This window comes from Emydura macquarii, unplaced genomic scaffold (assembly GCF_026122565.2).
Source record: "Emydura macquarii macquarii isolate MOO-44397 ecotype Brisbane River unplaced genomic scaffold, CSIRO-AGI_Emac_v2 contig_1597, whole genome shotgun sequence".
In the NCBI taxonomy this organism is placed as follows: Eukaryota; Metazoa; Chordata; order Testudines; family Chelidae; genus Emydura; species Emydura macquarii.
In genome coordinates this window covers 2,722,324-2,741,680 of record NW_027131734.1, presented here as the reverse complement: position 1 = coordinate 2,741,680, position 19,357 = coordinate 2,722,324, and the positions used below count along the sequence as shown (strand labels likewise).

Sequence of the window (19,357 nt, the reverse complement as noted above, 5' to 3'; positions counted from 1 at the left end):
TTTAAGAGACTACAGAAGTTATTAGAGAGAATAGGTGGTGAAGTAATAACTTTTATTGGACCAACTTCTGTTGGTGAAAGGGACAAGCTGTCAAGCTCCGTGTAAGCTCCTCTCTCTACTATCATTAGACCAACACAGCTACAACATTGCAAACAACTATAGAAGTTATGCCATAGTGGCTATTGTAAATGTACAGCAAATCTGCTTTTCTGATGACAATGGTTAATTGAAAAGCTGCATTGTTGAAACAACCTGGTACTTCTAGAGTCTAGTAACTTCAAAGAACTGCTACCAAACTCCAAATTACTTAAATTTAAACTGTGCGTGTCATGAAGTCTGCCACAGTCTTAAGGCTCGCGCAGGTTCACAAAGCTGGTAATTCATGTTTTTAAAACTAAAAAGAAAAAACAGTATGAAAAACAAAACAGATTTTCCTCTGTAAGTCTGAGAATAATTACTTTGAGGGCTGTGTGTCATTTGGCCTTGCAGCCTGGAACCTTGTTCAAAACAATATTTTTGCTATGAAGCTCAGAGTCCCTCAAAGTCCTGTTTAAGTCATTGTTTAGTTCCCTGCCTGACTGAGAATAAGAACCATCAGCCCCTCATTTATGTAAGACTTCATTTACTGGGGATCCTCCCATGACCAACTAACATGTTTTTAAATGTCCTTGTCCATTCTGTGGGCAAACTCATATTTAATGTTGTGTTATTTAACACGGTTTCTAATACAACACATTTGCCCAGGATAGATAATGCCAAACAGGAAGAAAAGGAGAGGGAATACTACACAACAAAGTACAAGTGAGTAGAAAGAAATGCAAGGAGCTAAAAGTAGCATAAAACAGCAAAGGACATTTAACTTTGCCCAACCATTGCTGAGCAGGAAGAATATAGAGATTTTCATGCATGTAAGGAATCAACTGGCATATATGGTATGCAACAGACTGCATTCCATCTTGCCACAACAGAAGTCATGAATGGACAAAGTTAATATTGATTCTTACAGAAAAAAGGCTTCCCCAGAACCTAGTATATAACATCAAATGCTACTCTGAAGTTTAAATTATTAATTTATGAAGAATGGAAAAATAAACTGAATACTGCTGAATTAGTATGGAAATAAATTAAACTAAGAGACGAAGGGCTTGTCTACAAGAACATCTTGTTCACGGCAAATTGGGGTGTGAATTATCACGCACTAACTGTCCACGTGCACCCTGCTGACATGCGCTAGCGTTCATTAGTGAGCTTTATTTGACTCCTGTTTCAAAGGATAAATCAAAGTAAGCCACTAAACAGTAAGTGCACATCACAAGGTGCAAATGGACTGTGTGTGCAGCGGGCTACTGTCGGACAGATTTGCACCCCAGCTTGCCATGAACTAAATGTTCATGTAGACAAGCCCGAATTTATTACTCTCTGAACTCTTTAGTCTATTATTGATAAATTTAATTTTAAAAAACTGACATAAAATTCACCAGTTTATAATTTAAAATCTACTGAAATTTTCTCTCTAAACATAATATATTCTTATTATTCTCAAAAAAACCAGTTCTCACTTATTGTTGCAAGTTTCTTAAATCTCAGTGAATACATTAGCAGTTTCTCATGTCAGAGAAGTCATGTAATGGTACGAAAATACACTTTGAAAAAAATGATCTGGTGTGTCACCAGAAAGTGGCTGTATTTTAAAAAATAAACAAGGTGTTTACATATTTCCTTAAAAAATGATTTATTTCAGCAGCCATGATTATAGGGGTCTTGTGTCCATACCTGGTGCCACTATGTGGCCTGGAACTTACTCTCCAGAATGCTCTTTAAGCGCTAGAAAATGGATGTTATTAAAATAAAGAAATCCAATTATTTGCGACTCCAATATTTTTTTTAAACACCACTATGCACCAGGTAATTTAATTTTGTTTCCTTACAGTCTGGTACCTAAAGGCCCAGCATTTGCTAGGCTTAAGTCCCCTTATGGTAACTGATGTAGCCAAGCCAGCTATTACTACCTTGACTATCACTAAGAAGGCAGCTATATCTCAGGAGGATAGTAAAAGGACTCAGAGGTACTTGTATGCTATGGTCCACCATTCTGTATTAAAATTATACATACTGTGAGCATTTTATCTTTGCACTTTTCCCATTGTTTTAGCAAGTGACTTGGGCTGAGATATTTAACAGCCTACATGGTACCTAACCTACACTTAATGACTTTTCAGATTGGAGGAGTGGAAGAGCTGTTGCTGGAGCAGCAGCCAATGTGAAGGGAAAAAAAGTACATTCATGTAGAATTTTGCATACTATATCATGATTTTGGTTATTGCTTTTCTGCAAAAAGGAAGAGAAAGATGCTTTTAAAGTTATAATTTTATTTTTATTATTAATTGTAAAGCTAATTGTTAACATTTTAAAGAAATGGGTTTAATTTTTGTTAGTTTCCTTTCATGACTGTTTTTCCAGAGAAAGGTTCAGGAAGGTAACAGGTTTGCCAAGAAGATGGAGCAGGCTGTATGTCATAGACAGACAATTTTACATGTATTTTGGGGCTGGAACTGTAGGAGATATTTATCTACCCATTCTTGGGGGACAAATGTCAGGTTTGACATGGAGCAGTGTCAAAGGGAAAGCATGACATATTTAGCACTGCCTCATGTATCCTTTCCCCTGTAGGTCCAGGAGCTGGCTTTTCTCCTTCTCCAGTGAGTTCACTGCTATTCTCCTCTTCCCTGTGGCCTGGGAGTTCAGCAGAATAATGCTCAGAAACTGATATATCACCCTTAGTACCCTCTTTGACAAATCCCCTTTGTAGTCCATTTCCAATCCTTATTCCTGGCTCTGTGGGCTCTCAAATGGACCTCCAGTGAGCCCTTTGCCCTTATCTCCAATCCCTCATTCTTGTTTAATATTCCCAGCTTCTGGAATCCTATTGTCAAGATAGACAGACAGGTCACCTATGATTGATTGCCTCACTTGCCTCCAACTGGCTGCTGATATGACAATAGCAACAAAAGGTTAAATTCCCAGGTTATCATATGAAATTAATAAAAAGACAGCAGGGAAAAGTTAAAAGAATTCAAACTTACTGAACCATTTTATTAACTTTCTTACAAATAACTTTCATCTGCAGTATGCAATCATATCATAGCCCCACAGACTCATCCATCACTGGCTGAGGCAGCTTCTCTTTGGAAGAGACTCTCAGAAAATTGCTCATTTTGTTTTAAAATGTTCTTTTTATTCACATTCATAAGCCAAGAGAGTGGTAAGTACAGCCATTCATTCAGCTTCAAAATTAAATTCCATGGAATCTCACTCCTTCCCTTCTGTACCTGAATTATATCAAAGCCTGTTAAGTTTCCTTGATAATAAAGGACTGGAAAAGATGGAAATTGTACAGATAAGCCCTGGAGAAGAACATGGAAGGTATCTGTATTAATTTTATGAATGTTCTTTTTTATATATATATATTAGATGGTCCCAATTGCTGGTTCTCAAACGGACAATACAATGAATCCACTACTGAAGTCTGCCTTCATCCCAGTTGGGGAGATTGACCAAGTTAAAGTGTCCCAAGACAGAGGGACTTTGAAATGGATAAACAACTGCCTGTGAGTGGGAAGAGATACTGACTGAAGGCTCAGATAAAGGCAGAGGCTGCAGGAGCACAGTCCACCTTGCTCAGTCCCAATGCTGGAGGGATGCCTGGGACAAGGGTAAAGTGATTACTCACAAGTTTCTGGAATCCCGGACATTCCAGTTCTTCTGGGAACAGCATGGGCCCACATCCACAGATATGACCTTGCATGCACAAAGCATGCAAGATCACACTGCATGGGGGTCACTATTTTTAAGACTGCCTCACCCCAGATAAGGTGGATGGAGCAGCATGCTCTTAAAAATGGCATCCCCCATTCAGTTTTGTCCCAGTACTGGACAGGGGACAAACCTCTCAAAGAGAGGACCGTCTATTTAAAACCAGATTTGTGGCCTCCCTAGCCTCCCTAAACTTGTAACGTAAGGATAAGATTTAGGTAAGATAATATGTATATAGGTGTTTTGTTGTTTCATTGCTGTTGAATAGATTAGTAGTACTCTGTTTGGAACAAGCTGTCCTGTCAATGCACTTTCATACGGGTCTAAGGCTCCTGGATGGAGGGGCCAAAATCAATTTGGACCGTCTGAAGATGCAGTTGTTGAACAGGGGTGCTGTGACCTGGGGAGTCAGTCTAAAAGTGAAGAGAATCACAGGATTCCACCCTGAGAGAAGTATAGGTGGTGCAGGCCAGTCACTTGGAAGATGAGCATGGAGAAAATGAGTGAGGGATCAAAAGTACAGATCACCCTGGAACAGTACCAACCTGCTGTAAAGATTCTTGGGGGGGAGGGTGGAGAGGGGGACGGCGGAGAGAAGATCATTACATACCTTTCGGTAACTGTTGTGCTTTGAGATGTGTTGCATGTCTATTCCACTGTAGGGGTGCGTGTGCCTCTTGTATAGATGTTGAACATTTTTTTCCCTCAGTGGTACCCATGGGGTGGCTCCCTGTTGCTATGTGCCACTGAGTGCTTGTATAAAAGCAGAGCTGCCCTTGACTCTCCTCAGTTCCTTCGTACCCCACAGACTCTGGACAGAGGGGAAGGTGGGTGGGTTATGGAATGGACATGTGCTGCACACTACGAAGAACAGTTATAGAAGGTAGGTAACCCTTCTTTCTTTTCTGAGTGATTGCAAACACCCATTCCACTGTAGGTGACTCACAAGCAAACATGCATAGAGGTGGGTTAGGAGTCTAGCTGAATAGTGATTGTAAAATGCCCCGTCCGAAACTGGACTGATGGGGAATGCCATAATGAGAAGGAAAAGTGTGGACTGATGACCAAGTTGCCGCTTTACAAATGTCTGTAACTGGCACTTGCACCAAAAAAGCTGCTGAAGCTGCCTGCGCTCTAGTAGAATGTGCTGACACTGTAGCTGGAGGGATTGTATTAGCCAGTTGCTAGCATAAACAAATGCATGGAGATATCCAAGATGAGATTTTCTGAGTGGAAACTGGTTGGCCCTTATCTCTGTCTGCAACTGCTACATGTAGAGGATCTAAAAGATTTAGTACACTCCAGGTAGAAAGATAAAACCCTTCTCACAGCCGAGTTAAACTTTTCCTCATCCCTATGTGCATGGGGCTTTGGAAAGAACATGGGCCAATAGATTGCTTGGTTAAAATGAAAATCATAGACTACTTTAATGAGAATTTTTTAGCTATGGTGGAGATAAACTTTATCCGTATAGAAAACTGCACAGGGGGCTCTGACATCAGAACTCTCAACTTGCTCATCCTTCTGCCTGAGGTAATTGTCACCAAAAATGCTACCTTCATGGAAACATGAAGGAGGGAGCCAGTTGCAAGGAGCTCGAAGGGATCAATTTTGCTACAAATAAGTTCAGGTCGCAAGGAGGGATGGGGTCTTGTATGTGTGGCTATCTTCCCAAGCTCTTTAGGAATCAGGTGATGATGGGGTTTGAGAAAAGTGATCTATTATCCACCAAGATGTAGAAGGCTGAAATAGTTGCCATATGGATCCTTATACAGCTAATAGCCAAACTCTGTTTTAGATCTAGAAGGTAGTTCAGCACAAGGTTCAGAGTTGCCCACTTCTGGAGAAGTGCTTCCACTTAGCCAGGTAAGTGTTCCTAGTTGAGAGTTTTCTACTATTTAGAGGCACTTTCTGAACATCCTTTGAGCACGACTTTCCAGTTATGAAGCATTCATGCTGTCAGTGGAAAGCTTGGGATTAAGCAGGCACCTCTGGTCCTAGGAAATTGTGTGTGGATCCAACAGGAGACACACAGGAGGCTTGACCGACAAAGATAGCAGATCGAGTACCAGTGTTGACAAGGCCATGCTGGTGCTATAAAGACTAAGTGAGCATGGTCTTGGTTCACTTTGATGACAATCCTGAGAAATTAACTAATTGGAGGGAAAGTGTACAGTAGAAAAGCATCCATCAGTGAGCCTGGGCTGAGCCCTCCCTGGGAACAAAACTTATGGCATTTTCTGTTTGTTCTTGTTGCAAACAGATCCACTTGGGGAGTCCCACAGAGTTCAACGATGGGCCTGGCCATGTCTGGATGGAGTGACCACTCATGGTTACTGGAGACCATAAAACAAAGGACAAAAAGACAGACATCTGGGCAGGATTTTAAATTTATAACCTTATGTGCAACATGGCAGCATTACAATTGCACTAGAACCTTTAATTTTCAAGTATCTGCATTTAGATAATCAACCCTGTGTTCTGGATTGAACTTTTACAAATAAAGATGACAAGAAGAGGAAAAGTAAACAAAGGGATCACCTCCTTCATAGTCATTTAATGCACAACCTAAGGAACAGCCTATTCAAATAAACAAGTCTGAGCAATTGTTAATAAAGGAAGGAGGAAGCCTGAACATTTGCCACTCAGAGGAAGAGAGAAGATAATGCTGTTTGACAACTGCAGTGGGGTTCTGATTATAGCAAGATCAAATTATGCATAGATTGTTTATTTGGACCATACAGTCAAAGTTTCAGTTACTGTTATTGATCAATCCTCTAAAGCCCAGTCAGGAGAAGTATATACAGAGAAATATACTAATAAAAAGGTTTGACAAGTTTACCCAAACTGTTGCGTAAATAAATATCTCATTTTAGATTTTCCCACTATAGGTACCAATCATTTTTTTTTTTTTTTTTTTTTTTAAAGTGTTTGGCCTATTTTATAATTAATATAAAGAGTAATGCAACATCAGACTAAAATATAGTTGAAATTTTTTATTTTATTTTTTTTTAACAGAAATTTAATTGATGATGAATCTACAGTATTGGTGATAATTAAACCATTTGTCTAGTTCTGTAACTAAGTCCTTCACCTCCATAGATTCCTTGCTACAGAAATTAAGATGACAATAAGAACTACTTATCATACCATTTTCTAAAGGAGCGGGCGCAGATGACTCCAACCTCATCTCATCTTGGTCATGCCTTGTATGATTAGCAGCCAAACTAGCCCACTGTGACACCCAACGTTTACTTCCAGATGCAGCACAGCCTTCCTGAGAAAAAAAGTAGTAGGACAAAAAACAACAGATTTTGCTTAAAAATATGTGATATAAAGTGGTTAAAGTGGTATATTATAAAAACACAGATAATATGTCTGAAATTTTAATTAATTTCATGGACAGTGCCAAATATTAAAGGAATTCATTTCAATTTATTTTGGAGAATTCTAATGCTAATACTGGATTAACAGTTTTACATCTTCTATTGCTTTAGACAGATGCAGAACTACAGGCTGGGCAGTGGTTCCCAACATTTTCCCACTGCAGTGAACATTCAAACAATATATACTATGTGAAAGAGCATATGCCTAGGTCAAACCAGATTATTTCATTCTTGAACTTAGAGGAAGTTGTTGACAAAGGTAGAGCTAGCAGATGGCTTTAACCACTCAAAATTATTTTTTTTTTCCAAGTTTAAAAAAAAAAAAAAAAAAAAGATAGGGCAAGGCAGACAGTTTCCTTTTTACTCTGGGGATAATATTAAATTTGTCCCTGACAGGAAGACTAGTTTAAGGAGTGGAGAAGCCAGCTAATTTGGAGTACTTCAAAATTTTTAATGGGTATTAGTAGCATATGTTAACATAACTGTCTGAAGATAAAGGCATTTGGAACTGTATTTCAATCTGAAAATGTGAAGTGACTGGAAAAAGATGTCTGGCTTTGTAAACTACAAATGAAGCTTTTCCTTAAAGTCCAGTAATATAACTTCATGTACGAACCATAAGACTGAATTATGTTTTTGTAGCCAAAACAAAGGAAGCTGAAAATATTTTTCAGTTTAGATAAAAAAATAAAGATTGGGTTTACCAGGATTGTCTTAAAGGTATCATTGTTGTCAATGTAAGAAATCAATGACAATTGTCATTTTCTCACTTGACCTGGAAAGAATAGGGTCATAAAAGATACTATCCTGAGAGAAACTATGCTTGAATAGCTTTGATTTATATTTACTTCACTTTCCTTTTTAATAAAAATTTACACTTTTAAAATTATGCTTATATACAGGACATCTTCTGTCATGCAGGGAATTATATGATTCAGTTTAATTTTACTGTTGTATAATTTAAACTTTTTCTGGAAGAGGTCTCTAAATATGCTAATATAATACTGTTATTTCATCTAACATACTTCAGAGTCACTGTTTCCCTCATTCATACAGACACATCAAAATCATATCTCCAAAAGGTACTACTGAAGTTAATAAAGATTAACAGAATGGATACCAAGTGTGAGGGAATTGTGTGCAGGGCATTCATCTTTAAAAGTCTAACAAGAACAATTGTACTGACAATTTACAACTCCAGTGAAGACAGGTAACTCTAGCTAAACAACTTTAGTAATCAGAACTTAAGATAGAGGAACTGAGACACCCACAAATGTACCTCATGAAGAATCTGGACGAGCTACCTGAACATTTGAGAGTATAGCTGAATCTCCATTTTCCATTGAATTACTGGCCCTTCCAATCAAAGTTCCAATTAGCGTCTATTGTGATGGTCATTTTCCCACTAGGAAGTGGACTGAGATTCCTACATATTTCATCTAAATCATCTAACAGTCATGAGTCATTAACAAATATCAGCAAACTATTTTTTGAGTGACTAAAGTGAAAGATTCTATATTCCATTAACAATCCTGAGTCAGCTCCATCCACTCCATCCACTTTTAAAAATGTTTTAAACCTCAAATCATTAACATATTTAGACTTCACACATAGAAATAATACATTTTAAAGAACAAAATAACTGAAAATCATTCTCTCATTTGTCTTTGAATTCATTGCTCTGAATTGCACGTTGATGTGGTTGACATTACTAACACAAAAAAGAGTGCAAAGAATGCCATGAATCTAGCTTCCAAGATTATTGCAGGAATGTGGCATGCCAGAGGAACATATCAGCCTGATCTTTGGTCTAAACTATTAGACAAACTTCAGCAATTTGCATTCATTTTTTAAAATCAAATGTTACAAGTTTCCGTTCTACTTATAGAAAGTTAAAGCAATTTTTCATGTAGTTTAATTGTGTGTATTACTAGCCACAATGGAGAATAAAATGATGGCAAGAAGAATGACAGACGTTTCGACAACAATTCATGCCACAAAGAATTATATAAATAGCTTGAAGTATTTAAGGACTAATTGATAAGACTTTTGTTAACATCTAAAAATTCATCTTCACCTTTGGTTTGTCCTAAACTTTATTTACTTCATTTTCTCCTGTTTGCATTAATAAACAGTACCATTTTCATTGCAACAATAAAACCCCTGCCAAAATATGGTGTAGAACCTAATCAACCACCTGTAAACCATATGCTAAAGGGAACTCTAAGTTGGCTCAGCTTATACTACCCATAAGCCCTGGAACTTAATCACCTTTATCAGAAGTCTGAACTCTATCTGTTAGTGCAGCAGGATGTTATGGCCAGCTTTCGCAAACCCAAAAGTTAATTGTTACAAAGGAGCTTTATATTTTATTTTCCGAGGATAATTAAATTAGTTACACTGTTAGCATAAAACCCCTGCTTTTGTACGTGGTATTCAGAGCTACAGGTTATGTTGCTGACTCTCTGCTATAGTAGTGACTGTCTTCAGAACACACATTAGGCAACTCTCCTTCCTTTTTAAATTATTACTACAATAATGAACAGCTTAACAAAAGTGGTAAAGTTACACAATAGCTTTATTTTTAAATCTAATATATTTCATCAGGAGTAAGTGAAAAACATCCAATAGCACAAGACTTATGACACACACATATATAAAAAACCTATAGTTATCAATCCTAACCTAAAGTTATTCCTATAACAAGTCATACCAACAGCCCCCTCAGACTTCCAAATTACCAAGACGACATTCTTTTAGCATGATCTTATATTGCATAAGGAGTTTCCAAATCCCCACTAGTCTTTCAGATAGTTTCAGAAAGTCAAGATTTAAATTTGAGATTTCAACCGCTCAAGTGATTCATGTTGATGCAGCCTTCCCTTATTCACTCCTTACACAATGAATTGGAGCACCAGATAACCCTTCACTGTGACTTTTAGCTCCAAACTCCATAGAGAGCAGCATATCTTCAGGTAAGTTTTATGTACTACACAACCATGGGTTGCTATGGACATACTGCTAAGTTATTTGCTTCAGGTTTAAAGAAAATGGCTGCAAAACTCCTACAGTACATAACACAGAGCACCCAAGGTCACTCCAGAGCAATTTTTTAAACAAAAAAGTAACTACCACAGACTCCAGGCTGAGTGCTCTGGCTGTAGGAATTGATCAAAGAATTTATTGACATCCAGGTTGTTTGTTTTGAAAGGTGAAGGAGTTAATGTAATGCAAGTATGAATGATAAAAATAAAACCTGTATGAAATATGGTGATTCAACTGTTCTATCTCATACAGATACAATATACTAAATATTTATATGGAAAATACTTACTCACACCTCAGAATATATTCTAGCTGTATACTACTACTATTACTTGAAGTGAACAGAAAAAGTGAACACAGGTATTCAGAGTGCACAAGACCATTATATCAGAAAATTGGTGCATATGAATCTAACTATAGTACCACAATTCTAACAAGATTGCTTCCATTTTTGCAAAAAGTAAAAGAAAGCCATGAAGTAAAAGAGCAGAGATAAATTTTATTATGTTAGTAACAAAGTAAAAAATTAGAGAACTGTGATTTGTCTGAAGTAATCTGACTGATGAAAATTATGTGCAAACTGTGGGTGAAAGGGATAAATCCTGATATCCCAAACTGGTGAAGCATTCACATTAATCAAATTCATTTAAAAAAAAAAAAAAAAGTACTTGTTAATTTTCCCACCACCAACTCTCTAAATGTTTTAACAAATTTCATTAGCTTTTTTTCCTTAAACCATGCTGACCCCTGGTGGTAAGTGGCTGCTGTTTAACACAGAAAATACAACTGTTTTAAAATATTTTTACTGAATGGTCAGAATCAGAGGCTGAGCTGTACATTATTTATTCAATAATTACTAAATAAGCTGCAACAACATTAATTTAAGAAGTCAAAGAACATATATAATCAATCCAAATCTTTCACTCATTCCATTCTGTTTTATTTTGTTCCAGTCACTCCCTCAATTTCAGTCAATCACAGAATGTTTAGCCACTGCCAGGAAAAATAAGGTTTTTAATCTCTTCAATGGAAGGGGCTAATTTCACTCCTTCATTTGAATATATAACTTCTTCTTCATGTCTCACAGGCACTTTCACACTTAACACATTTAAGACCAAAATTATCTTTCAACCCAAAAATCCTTCTTCACCATCTTCATCACTACTGACAGCACTTTCATCCTTTCAATCACCCAAACTTGCAACCTGTGTTATCTTTTTATCCTTTCCTCCCTTTCATTTCTACTCTCATAGCCTGAACCTTGCCTCATATCCTGCTTCTTCAACGATGTCTTCAGCACACATTTTTATTTCTCTCTTCCTAATATCAAAACAGTTTTAGTTATATACTTTAAATACCACAGTCCTTTCTCCAGTTCATCCAAAAGGCTACTACCATGATCATATTCCTATCCTGTTGATATGAATGTCTCTATTTGCTTGAATTTGAACTAACTTCTCTTTTTCTTTTGCATACAGTTCAATCTACTTCTACTTTCAAAGCTCTCCATAACTCCTCCAACTACACCTGTCTTCACCTCTTCCTACATTCACTCCAACTCTATTCAGTATATCCAAGCTGTTCTATGACAATTCTCTTTGCATTCTTTACCCTCTCATGACTTCACACCTTCTTTGATATCACCCATTGTGGCTTGGAATAGCCTCATAAATAAAGCTGTGCCAAACCCCTCCTTCTTCACCAAACATTTACAAACCTACTAATTCTAGTAGGCATTCTGGCAATATAGAGACATAATTCTGAGGTGCCTAAGTGCCGTGTTTTGATAAGGTTACCAGGGATAAATGGCCCCCCAAATTATGGGAGTGGTTTGAAGGATGCTTTAAGGCACTAAGGTGGTTCGTATATATATATATATATATATATATATATATATATATATCCCCTTTTAAGACAGTGTGTGAGGCCTGGAAAACGCTAACTTAGAAAAAGTTGGCAAACTTTCTGGAAAAATTTGGCAAACTACTCAAATTCCTAACCACTTAATAGTCTTTATTTAACAACTTACTAATACAACTACTTGAATTAAACTTTTCTCTTACTGATTTACTTTATATATAACTACAAACATCAAAAACTGATTACAATGATTAAATGTTAGACACAAACTTACTAATACAACAACTAGAAATGTAAGCAATTTGTTTTACCACAAATCTTGTTCCCTTATTCTGTTACAAACTCTCAAGACACATATAAAGCTAAAAAAAACCAACTAATAATTATAAAGCATGTACAAAAAGCAGAGTTATTCCAACAGTTACAGTCACAATCACTCCTGGAATACAAGTAGAATTATTGCTAGTTTTACATTCACATTCACTACTCACCACATACAGAGATGAACTCAGCTGTAGGAAAGATAACAGATGTTTTATGACCTGGTCTTTCTATTTAGAGCTCTATTTTTTCATCCAGGTGGGACCTCTATCGTATCTGCACCTAGGGTATTTTCCTCCAGACGGAACCTCTATCATATTCATGCCCAGGGTATTTTCCTCCAAGTGAAACCTCTATCGTATTCGCACCCAGGGTATTTTCACCCGCAGGACAAGTCCCAGCGGGTTATCAGCTCAGTTACTTAACTATTCAAAGGTAATGTAGGCGACGAGAGCTGGGGAGAGGCCAGAGGGGTGATCAGACCCTCTTGCAGGCACGATTCTGGTGTGCCCCTTGGGGAGGCTCGGTGGTCCTCACGACAAGGCTCTCCAATTTTTGCTTTGTCTGACACCCCTTTTATCTCCACTATACGTCCGCCAGACCAATGATGGGTATTCCTACGTCACTTTGTCAGTCCCTCCTTGGGGAGGTCCTCAGGCCAGAAGTTTATCCTTGACCAGGTATAACTCACCAAATAAAAGTTGCAGCAACTGCAAACTTCCAAATTTGGGCCTAGGAACTGCTGTGCTCGCAAGTTACCCCTATTTCAAGTTCAACTGGTTACTTTTGGTCAGGGTTTTTGCTGCCTCTGAGCTCCTCTCCCATGGGGCTTACAACTTGTACCTCTTTATCCATTCTCGAAGCCAACAACTCCTTATCTTCTACAAAAAAGCCTAGGAACAATTATAAGAACAGATGGTGACAAAACCTTGAAATATAATGAACAATCTTCAATGAACTTTCCCATTCATCACATATAAATCAAGTACTTGTTCCTTTCTCAACATGGACTCTGGGCGCACACACACAATGCAGTGATTTTAACCCGTTATGACAAATTCTAGTATTGCAAACCAAAGTATAGCCAACTTTAAAACTCCAGCAGCATGAAGAAGATTTAAACCCACCCTAAACAGGTAGATGAGGATTTCCATTCAGGACAGAATACGCATCTGGCATTTAGCAGCATAGCTGACTCTATGCCAGACATTCCTGACCACTCCAGCATAGGTAGAAAGGTGAATTTGAACCTATTGGGAGTTACAGAGAATGAGACTGATCACCAGCCAACATTATGGTCCCTAGAGGACTGTTATTAACTGGTACAGTTTGGAGCAGCTCTGAAGCTGCTTGAAACTATGCTTGGTAAAGCAGACAGCCCCAAGAGTAGGCAGCCATAAACAATTCCTTTGAAGTTCCTTATTCACCTGTGTTCAGCATTCCCTGCTAACAGATAAGGATTCAGTCTGACATAATCAACTAAAATGAACAGATATAACGGAAAAATGAGAGTCCTGTAGCACCTTAAAGACTAACATATTTCTGCGGGCATAAGCTTTCGTGGGCTGCAACCCACTTCGTCAGATGCATGAAGTGGAAACCACAGATATACATATACACATCCAACAGTGAGAAACATAATGGGGAGGGCAAATGCTAACAAAGTGAATTCACAACCGCTGATTAGAAGGTGAGAATGTGTGAACAGTGACAATAATGGAGTCTCCATTCTGTATATCTGGCATCGGTTAAAATCAGATACATGTTATAATTGTAGCATGATCCCCTTTTATTAGCAAACAAAGCAACACCAACCCGGAAACTCAAGCACAAAGAACGTTTTACACACCCCCCCCACCTGACTCTGTGTGCAGTTAAAGAAACACAAAAAATTCTTTCCCCCCTTTAGATAGTATTGGAAGATGGAGAGGACAGAAGGGAGCTGGAAAAAAAAAAAGGAAAAAACACCATAAGACAATAGATTTACAGCTGAAAGAAAGTAACAGAGCAGGACAAAAGAACTTGTTAAACAAGTTTTATATTTTGGCTTATGACATAGCTATTATGAATATAATATTGTCACAATTGCTATTCAATTTAGACATTTTAGATATACTAGATATGTCAACATAATGATCTCACAGTAATTAACATATCACTTAGCAACTAAAAACAACTTATTTGCACTGGTAGCTGGTAAGCACACAGACATACGTCAAAGTCTTGATAAGTAACAACTTAATAAACTTGGACTGACCTCTTGCTGGACCATCTTTCACCATAAGTCCTGCCAAGGCAATTAAGAGCAGATGTAGTGCCCTTTCTTAGAGTCATATAGTTCATCATCCTGCATCAATCTGATTCTGTTCTATTCAGGTTATCAGTCTGCACTTATCACTATGGTATCTGAATGCCTTCCAGAAATTCAAAATTAGGTATGACAAACATCTGTCACATGGATATAAGTTACTGATTTATATGTACAGGCTTAGAACTCCAAGTCTTTTGCCTAACTGACAAAACCACAATGCTTCCCAGACATCTAACATCAGTGCCTTTTCAGAAGATAGGCCTCACTTGCGAGCTTCAACCCTGAAGATGTCCATCCCTATTTCCCTTTTTCAGAACTCATACTAGCTTTCTATTTGCATCACTTAATTGCTCATGCTATATTTCCTATAGATGCATGTAAATGCAAGCAGAAGGTAGCCAAGATTAATGCCTTCAAGATTTAATTTAGCTACCTTAAAAGAAAATGTTTTGATAAACTACAATACAATGAAACGGAAATGAGAAAAATCAAATCTTTATAGAGACCTGAATTAATGCTTTGTAGGCAAAGTCTTGTTTGGTAGCTGCTTAACACTCACTGGTCAACTATTAGTGCTTTCTCTCTTTTATTGGAAGAAAAAAGAAGACCATCAAAAATGAAATTCTACCTCTGTGTCAAGAAATCCAGTTGTATTCAGTGGTCTTTTTTCTTCCAGCACTACTGTAGCAGAATTTATAGCCCAATCTTTTACTAAATCTTTCTGGTTCTCGTTGATAACAGGCCTATTATAATCCTGGCTGTCATCCACTCCAAACACCTGAAAATGAAACAAATCATTACATACGTTAACCCAATGCTTTCCCGCTTCAATGTTCAATTTTAATGTAAGGATGGTGTCAATATTGGCATAGTAAGTCAGATGCTTCTTTTTAAAATCTTTTATTACACTAATCTGACATCAACTAATCTGATGTAAAGAACACAGGTGATTAATTTTAGAAATAGAGCAGATATTTGTCAGTTTCTCAAAAATTCAGGGAAATGTTAGTTGAAATGACCAGATATGAAACAATGTTCTTCTGATCAAAATAATTAAACAGGGCACAAAGATAGTGGCCAAATCAGTGGCAAAACAAACACATTTAAAAAAGTATTTGCCAGGTAATTTGTTATAAATATATTTTCAAAAACAAGAAATATATGTACTTAAATTTGCTACCAGTCTCCTCAATGTGTTATGGTTCTAATTAAAGCAATACTTCATTTTTTTTTCTTTTTCAGAAGCTTTTTCTAGAGCAAGTGTTCTTCATGTGGCCCATATCTTCAAATAAACTGTATCTTGGACCACCTTTTGACTCACTGATATTTGCATGAACCACCTCTTCCTAACTCTGCTAATAGAATAACATCTCTGCAGCAACTAAAGTAATTGCTTACTTAGAAAAGTAATTAGGAAAATAATAAATATATTTTAGCTTCTTTCAGTGCAGTTCAGAAGGAGGAGAGCCAGCCTAAAAGGTACCAGTCATCTTTCATAGGCCACAATGGACAACAGTTTGGGAACCACTATTATAGACAGCTTACAATTCCTTAAAAAAAAGAACTCTATGCAGTTTGGGAAATCAGTACTTAAAGTGCAGAAAGATATTGTTTGGAAAATTCTGTTTAGAGAGATTTTAAATTAACTTTACTACTACTACGGGCATCCACACTAAAACAGGATCCCACCCCCAACTATAATTCTATGATATTATAATTGGTTCTTGTGATGTCCAAGGATTGTTTTGTCATAAGGAATAGGGAGCTACTTAAACAACTGTTCTGTTCTTATAAAATGTCACTAGTAACAAAATAACATACAAATAGGTAAATATTTTTCTAAATGCAGTGTTTTTCATAATTTTGCAGATGGGGTCTATGGATCTTTAATAAATGGAGAACAATTTGCCAAGTACTAATATATAAATCAAGATGCATTGCTTACCAAAATTCTGAACAAATTTCCTATTTTCAAAAGTCTATAAATCTGCCAAATCACCACTAGATGGCCACAATCAATAACACTTTTTCCATATCTAAGAAAACTAATAGATGCCTAAAGTATCGTAAAGGCGCACTTTTGCACTCCAAAAAATGAGTTTTGCAGCGATCAGCCATACAAACTCCCATTTAAGACAATTATGTAAATTTTGCCTCTAGGTGTCCACATAGATTAATATTTGTGTTTTGGCAAAACTTAAGAATGAGAAACCATTTTCAAATTTGCTTTACATGTTTGCAAAGTACTCTAGTGCAAAGAGTCAGCCTTCCAGCTGATTCTAATCACTTAAACATAGAACATGCAAAAAAAATTTGCTCTATTAATTTTGATCTTTCATTATAATGATATGATAATCTCATACATGAGCTATTTTAGAAGCACTCTGTATATCTTCTGTACCCATGACAGGCATGATACATGATGTGATGTCCATTTTTCCTTCTCTCTCCTCATTCTTCCTTTCCTGCTGCCTTTGACTAGTGCAGATTTACAGAGTTAACTATCATGCTACCTCTTCTCTTTTAGTGTACTTGTTTTCTGCAGCTCCTTCCTTCAGGAAAAGGGGGAGAATACACTACATCTTTCTGCAGCAAATGTAAAATGCTGGTCAGCGTATTCCCTCCACACTCCAGAGACTTTTAATTTTGTGTTTCTGCCCTACACCAGCAAAATACCACATAATCCTACTTCCTGAGTGATAATAGTTCTGCTCCCATCCTACCGCAGTGCTCTTCTCTGGAGCGAGGATATGATCTAGCCCAATTAGTGATATTACAGGATGAAGAACAAGGCAAAGAAAAAAAATCTTTCTGAAAAATCCAAGTATCATTGATAGATAGTGAAAACTTCAGATGTGAATATAAACTGTGCAAAAAGTAAATTGATTCAAAGTTTAAATATGAGGTATTTGAAAATCTTTTTGTAAAATGCCAATATTTGCCGAGAGAAATAACTAGTACCATAGGAATTTCAAGACTGACTGATCTATTTTTAATCTGAATGCACACCAAATAATCCAACTATGTCCACAATGGAAACATGCAGATTTTGAAACAACATATCCTAATCACACAGCAAACTGCTGGCATTTGCATGATGTTTGTTGTGACTGAGGCCTACCTTGAGAAAAGAGATGTAACTGCATTCTGTTTGAGTCTGCATATTTTCCTATGGTTTGCTAAAATAATAAGTAGGCTTCCTATGCTTTACATTTTTTTCTCTGATTTTGAAAGTTATTTTAGACAATATCGGGTTGTCTCTTGCACTGAAAAAAAAAAAGTGCATGGCTATGTTCTTGCCTCTCTCTTCACTATTAGAAATAAAGGAGAAAGTAGGCTGACAAATAGGAAGGTGAGTTTTCATTTAATACACCCCCTTCCTATTGTTATCTCAAACAAAACTGGCTATTAAAAATTGAATGGCCAAGATTTTAGCTACAAGTCCGTTCTGGAAAAAAGAGATGCTGCCATATTATAGGATTTGGGTCAAAATGTGACCAGTTGTTCCAAATATGAAAATAATTGCTTTTTAATTTATTTTTTAAGTATTCAGGGTAAATGGGCTATTAAGCAACAATATTTCTAGGTTCTGAGGCGTTATCAAGCTTTACCAGCCATCTTACAGAACTAGGTATCTGACTGAGTAAGCAGCACATATTGCCAATTAAAAAGGTAAGTGTGCTGTACCCTCGTTCCTTTTACATCCACCTTAGAGTCATTAAGGGCCTTCCCAGATATCCTGACCTCCACACCTTTTGGTTATTTTTTTTTAAATCCCTAGAATCGTATCTACAGTGAGGAAAGTTTCTAAATCATCTTAGTACTGGATATCAGCATCTCTTTTTCTAAAGATTCATATCACGGTCAATTCAAAACTGAATTTCACAAAAATACTCAATGGCATTTCTCAATGAGGGCCATTTCCATGCCAAATTTCACCTTTATACAATCAACCATTTTGGCTGTAAAACTGGTTTAAAAAATGTTACCTGAATTCTTATCTAATGGGAAAAACTTTTTTCCCTCCTCACCTTTCCCTACTTATGTGATTAAACACTTTTTGCTCAAACTTAGAAAAAAATCATCTTTCATCAGAGACTTAGCCTGGAATATTTCAGCCTGCATGTTGAAAGTTTTGGAAAGTTATGAGTCAGTTGCAAACAATTTAAAAAGTTTTTGAAAAGGCCAGTTGTTCAATTAAGTTGAATTTCTGGAAGTCTGCTAGACTGTTTTCTACTGAAAGGTTGTACGTGTATTTTGGTGAACCTCATCTCATTTAATGACATCATGATAATCATCACAACCCTCTCTCCCCCATCTCCCATCTCTCTGAGGCAGGAAGTGTTATCGCCAAGGGTACAATTCTGTCATGGAGGTCACGGAAGTCACAGATTCCGTGACTTACCGGGACCTCTGGGACTTCTTCTGGGGCAGGGCAGGGCTGAAGCAGTTATCAGCCCCCAACTGCCAGAGCAGAGACTGCCCTGGGGATGGTCAGCTGCTGCCCAGAAGTCTAACAACTGATCTGGGACTGCAGCTGATCTGTGGAGGCTGCTAGGCACCTAACAGCTAATTGTCAGGCCCAAACAACTGATGGGTGGCTGGGTCAGCTGAAACCAGG

General features: G+C 37.3%; 1 protein-coding gene across 10 annotated transcripts in view; it reads right to left on the bottom strand.

The window, feature by feature from the left end:
- Positions 1 to 19,357, bottom strand: part of CEP170 (centrosomal protein 170) — a 191,777-nt gene that overhangs the window by 45,172 nt on the left and 127,248 nt on the right. For 9 of the 10 annotated variants that reach the window (XM_067555263.1, XM_067555264.1, XM_067555265.1 and 6 more), the window contains 2 exons: positions 15,365 to 15,514; positions 6,964 to 7,090 (listed from right to left, as the gene is read on the bottom strand). In XM_067555263.1, coding sequence (XP_067411364.1) covers positions 6,964 to 7,090; positions 15,365 to 15,514 — 277 coding nt within the window. The remainder of the gene's footprint in view (positions 1 to 6,963; positions 7,091 to 15,364; positions 15,515 to 19,357) is intronic. The other variant, XM_067555272.1, reaches the window with a different exon arrangement.